Below are 6,000 nucleotides of genomic sequence, written 5' to 3' on the forward strand. Positions count from 1 at the left end.
CTGTTACAAATTTATTCATCCCATCCATTTGAATCTAAACATGCACCTGGAGCAACTCACTCCCAAAGCTCTCTGCAAAAAAATAAAAATAAAAAAATGTCCGGATCTCATTACTTTTTCCGCCCACATTCTGTCCCAAACGTAGAGAATCCCTTCCTCGATCCTCCTGCTCAGGAGACGTGGGACCGACAGACGGAGGGTGTAGAGATTGGGAATAATAATCTTTGGCTAAAGCTCTGCTGCTCCTTCCAGCTGGCCTGACTCTGTAAGCACGGATCACTAACGGCTCTCACGCCCCAAAACAGGTGCCTCTCCGTTCTCCGTCCCCGTCTTTCCACTCACTCTGACCTTTGACCTCACAGCCCAGCTGGCAGGTGCAGCAGCGCAAGCAGAGAGCGAAAKGCCAAAACACAACTCAGACAAAGAGCGGGATCGTCGGTGTACCTGCGGCGGCGTGGACCAGGACGCTCTGGTTGGGCCGGAGGTTGCCGAAGTCAAACAGCATCATGTAGGCGGTGATGTAGTTGACGGGGAAAGCTGCTGCCTCCTCAAAGCTCATCCCCTCTGGGATGAGGAAGGTGTGGCTGGCTGGGACCACGGCCACCTCCTGCCACATCCCGAAGCGGCTCAGCGCCATCACCTTATCGCCCACCTGAAACCAGAAAAAAACGTTTTTTTAGACAACTATAACTGCATCGTTTCTCAGCGTTAATTACATGCGTTAATGTTACATTTGTTTATTCTAACTTACAAGCTTCTAAACAACAAAAACAATCAGGTAAGCCCATCACATAGCTAAATTTAAAACTGTTTCAGCAAACAAAAGAGGGAAAAAAAGTTACAGCAGATGTGTAAAACACTTTATTTAAAAGCCTCGCTCCTAAAAAGTGCAATCAATCAAGGAAAGTAGAACAGGCAGCAGGATTTCCCTGAGAGAAATGAGGATAAAAAAAACACGTCAATGAAGAAACAGGGATTAAAAAACAAGAAATGAACTGAAAAACGTGCTTGATTCGAAGGCAAATGTCAGCAAGAATGAATTATATTTTAATTTGTCTTAATAATGTGATTTTTATTGACASTTTGAGCTTTATTATGCAGGAGCAACAGGCTGCAACCTGCTGCAGGTCCTGCTCATGTTGTCCTCCTCTGCCCCCCCCTCCTTATCGGAGCAGGATCCTCCGATACTCCACTGTCTCTTTCCAGAAGAATGAGCCGTGATATAAACTTCCCCCCCAGCCCCTTCACCGACCAATCAGGAGAGCTCACTCGAGGGACACAGGAAACAGAGACGACAGCAGCATTATAACTCTCTTCCTGTTTTCTTCCTCCCCTTCTTATCCAGTCCTCCCGACATGACCGTCCCTCCCACCCTCCTCACTTTTTCTCTTCCCTTCTTTCTCTCTCGTTTCCTGAGTCCTTTTTCCTCTTACGACTTCAGAGTGTCTTCCTTGCCCCTTTTTCCAGGTCCTCTGGTCTCATCCTGTCTGTCATCTTCTCCATCTTCTATCGTAAACGTTTCAAAGCATCAGGACTGTTCTGCTGCTCCATGCTCCATTTTGGCAGCTAAATTTACATGCAGATTAATCTCACTCCCRTTCCTCCTGAGGGTCATTAGGGTRTTTGTTTTTAGCTCACACTAGGGGATGTTTTCAGTAATTTTCACCCAAAATTACACCTTTATGCATGTGACCAAAATATTTCCTACCTGAGCTTGGATACAAAGACCCTAATGACCCTCAGGAGGGAGGGAGGGTGGGGGTTGATAAACGGATCAGCTTTTGCAGTTTAAAGTGCCTGTGACAGGCTTATCCTTCAACTACAAAAAGTCAAAGAAAACATCTTTACACTTAAGAAAATTGATACAGTACACACYATTTTACCCATTTTGTCAAATAACCGGCCTATTTTCTTTTAAATTTGGCTCAGCCAAAGTGAAACAGGAAGTGACATCAAAGGGGAACTCATTAATAAAATAAACTCGCTGGTCTCTGTTTATTAAAACAAAATTATTTAACTGTTCTTCATCTTTTTTGATAGCAACTGAAAATAATCTAAAGAAACKTCAGAACTCTACAGTCTGTGTTAGCTTTTGTAKTAACGCTCTYTTTACATGCAGACATTCCCCTTTGACATCACTTCCTGTTTCTTCACATGCCAATATCTCAACAACCGTTCACCTGAGCGACGTGAAATTTGTTTTMCAATATGTTATCAATGMTATCTTTCCAAAAATGCATTCAAGTTTATTACAAAAAWTTTATGTCACAGGCACTTTAAAACTRACTAGATGGGAAGCAAAACTTATTCATTTATGAATTGAAGTGAATTGATTTTAAAAACTTTTAGGATTTACTTTGTCTTTAATCACAAAAAATGCACACAATATGTCAAACACAAGGCCTGCGGGTCAAATGTGGCCTGTAAAGGCATATTATGAGGCCTGCAACAGCTTCAAGATGTAGTAATGTGCTTTAAAGCCAGCATTGACCAAAACCTACATTTCCCATAATGCATGTTGATTATTTTACCTGTGGAATGACCACATCCCACAACTAGATGGAGGTGCACAGGTTGAATATAGTAGCCGGTGTAATTTCTCGTGTAAAATCTAAATTTCACTGCATTTTTGTTGTATACTTTTTGCAGTTAGCGCTGGGAAGTGGGAATTTCCCATATACAAGTTAGAAATTTAAACTGGGAATTCCCGGTTGGAAAGTGGAAGAGTTCAAGATTCAAGACATTAACTACTGATCACAACTCAACTTCACTTTAATTTATTTCACATTTAGTCCGTCGAACATGTGGTACTTTTCAGTGTTTATAAGCGGACGTGTTAAAAACGCTGTTTCTATGCAGGAAACACCAGGTAGAGCTCAGTTTGTTAGCGGTGCTCAGCTGCAGCTATGTGTTTAGTCYAAGTTAAACATGAAAGTTAATTGAGCTATAATGCTCGTGTGGTCCTAAGTGAAAATGAGTTTGACGCCCCTGATCCACACCGTCCAGTCCTGGTCCTCGAGGGCCTCTGCACATTTTAGACGAGTCTCTGCTGCAATGCCTGATCTAAATGAATGGATGATTAACAAGTTTCTGTTGAACTTGTAGAGGCGATTCAATCAGAATCAGGTGTTGGAGCAGAGAAACATCCAGGACAGTGGTCCTCGAGGACCAGGACTGGAGTACACCAGCTCCATCTTTTGTCCTCAGCTTCTCAGGTTGTTGTCTCTCTAGGACAATGGGGTCCATCTTGTCCCCTGGCTTCTCTCCGCTCATCAGTGGTCCTGCCAGATTCTTCCCCATGGCTGAGCAGAAGACAAGCGCTCTCCTCCTGGGAACAAACCCTCTCCGCCCGGGCCTCCCTAATGGTCTGGAGGGAGCCATGCGTCTCGCTGTCAATCCACTCCAATTAAAGAGATTTCTCTCTCTTTCTTTTCATGCCCTCATCTTTCCGTCCACGGCTGAGTCATTTGGTTTGTTTCAAACTGTACACGTCCGTTTAGCATCTTCATCTGCTTGTCTTTTATGAAACTCATCAAGCTAGTGGTTTAATTGGGGGACGCGGTGCGGTTCGAATCGATCCGTGGGGGTGTTTAAAAGAACATGACTCACACATTCGAACGAGTCTGCAGCAGTTCCTTCATGCCCATGTAAAGCATGAGTTACTGTCAATCACACAATTAAAAAAAAACATCTTCACAGCACGACATAAAAAAAATCTACGCGGGCACTTCTTGAGCTTCCTGTCCCTGCCTGGGTTCTGTTCAGTCACAGTCGGGGTCAGGAGTGCGGGGGCACCGAACAAAGACACTTCCAGTTAACTGTAGAGAGACGGGACTTAATCAGATGGTGATTCAATTTTAGGGCACGCAGGCCTCCGAGTCAGCTGGATTTGTGGCCGAGGGGTTCAGCAAAAGAAGAAAAAATCATGAGTGTGAACAAATTTTCTCACGGTTCAGACAAAACCTAAAGGTTAAGTGAAATATATGGGTTTTATGAATAGAACAAAAAGAAGAATTAATGTTTCCACTTTGAGGGATAGAACTCCAGAAAAAGMGGGGCTGCTTCCTCAAAACCTCATTGATCTCCATTATTTTGGTTTTATTCTTACAGATTTTGTCTTTATTGCAAGACAAAACCAAAGGTTGCGAGCTGCGTGCATGCAGCAGTGTTTTATCCTCGTTTTAATAGACAGAAGCACCTTTTTTTTTAAAGTCCAGCTCTAACCGCCGGTTGTTAAAGGGATTCACTGATAGTGAAATAGTTGAGGGGAGAATTCATGAGATGACTTGAAGCAAAGAAGCTATAGGGGGAGGGAAGGATTGATGGAGGAAATACCAGACTGACAATGTGGGCCAGAGGGAGGTAATTGAGAACATATGGGTCGGATCCTTCCAAACCTTACCAAGAGACTGCTTTCATTTTTTTCTTAACAAGCCGGGAGGAGAGAAAAAAAAAACGTGCTGATGTTTGGCACCGAGGGAGCCTCGTGTGATCTGCAATGTTTCCGCTCCCTCCTGGCTCAAACAGTTTTCCCCGCTGAGGTCGTCTCTCAACATTTCTGAGCATCTTCATCAGACGTTTTAAAGTTTACAGAATTACAGTTTATTATATTTGGGCTTTCTGAAAGCTGTTCTTTTAGACTTTGGCTGCTTTATTACTCATGTTTTAGTCCAGTTCTTGCACCTGAACATGACAGCATAGAGCTTCCTTCAGCTGATTATGTAAACTTTCAGCTGATATCTTGCTTAAGCATCATAATGGTGCTAAAATACAAGTTATAGCCTAACTGTGTCTTCATGTAATAACAAGTCCTAAAATCCAATTTGAAATTATCTGTCGTGTGTCGACGCAGCACTGAGTTCATCCCTTGAGTTCAGGAGGGTTTTTTTTATACGTGTCTGAATGATTCATATGAGAGTTAAACGATTTAACAAACAACTAAAACAATTAATTTGGAACCTGGACTCAGCATGAGTAAGAAACAAAAGCAGCCAAAGTTTGATGAAAAACTTGGAAACGTTTTCTGAAAGTCTGAAAAACCAATAATTAAATCACTTTAAAGGATTAAAAGTCTGACTCAGTGGATGAAAARGTAAAAGAATTAAAGACGCAGCAGCAGAGTCCCTTACAGGAATGCATCGCACCCGCCACCTGCAGAGTTTGACTCTAAACTCATTTTGTGACAACGAAGGAACATTTAACCGTGAACAAGTGTTGAGGAGGACTCTCAACGACAGTCAGAWTTTAGCTGCATGTCTGTAAAACAGACAAAGTTACGGCCATTCCCCTGTTTGCTGAGTTCAGTTAGACGTGTGTTCTCCTGAAAGATCACTTTCTGAGAGTTTCATTGAATTCCATTCACTGACTCATGACACACTCCGGTGCAGGACGTGAGACAACTCAAGACTTTTGCACAGTACCACTTTTAAGCAGGTGCTTGTTTAATTTTTATTGAAAGAAATYTAAATATTATAAATCAGTATCTGAAAAATCTGCTGGAATTTTAGAAAAATGAAAAATCCTCATAATCTGATAAAGTGTCCGTCAATCATATTTAACATCCTGATGCATAAATCATGAGTTTAAAAAGACTGATGTGTTTTAGAGCTGCCAACAGACACGCCCATTCACGGTCTTTGTGTGCATATTTGTGTGTGTGTGTGTGTCTGTCTGTGTGTGTGTGTGTGTGTGGGTTTGATTGAGTCACTTTTGGGGACTTGAACCAGCTCACACACCTGTCATTTGGGGACTACTGGTGCATTTGGAGACAAAGGTCAAGTCCCTGTTTGGTTTAAATGCCACTGGTGGGTTGGGGGTTGGGTTTAGGACCAAGGTATGAACTGAGTTTAGGTTAGTTTTAGGGTCAGGTGACCTGTGAGGTTAGTCTTAGGGTTTGTGGTCAGGGTTAGGCTGTAGAAATGTAATGGAAGTCAATGAAATGTCCCCAATTGGATAGCTGTGCAAACGTGAATGTGTGTGTGTGTGTGTGTGTGTGTGTGT

General features: G+C 42.6%; 1 protein-coding gene across 1 annotated transcript in view; it reads right to left on the reverse strand.

Annotated features, from left to right (window-relative positions):
* The window catches only part of vat1 (vesicle amine transport 1), a gene marked incomplete at its 3' end in the record, with an annotated part of 31,210 nt that overhangs the window by 21,974 nt on the left and 3,236 nt on the right, over positions 1 to 6,000 (reverse strand). Inside the window, 1 exon segment of the mRNA XM_014022699.1 lies at positions 445 to 652. Within this exon segment, the coding sequence (XP_013878153.1) occupies positions 445 to 652 (208 nt within the window).

The sequence above is a fragment of the Austrofundulus limnaeus genome, unplaced genomic scaffold (genome assembly GCF_001266775.1).
Source record: "Austrofundulus limnaeus strain Quisiro unplaced genomic scaffold, Austrofundulus_limnaeus-1.0 Scaffold4, whole genome shotgun sequence".
In the NCBI taxonomy this organism is placed as follows: Eukaryota; Metazoa; Chordata; class Actinopteri; order Cyprinodontiformes; family Rivulidae; genus Austrofundulus; species Austrofundulus limnaeus.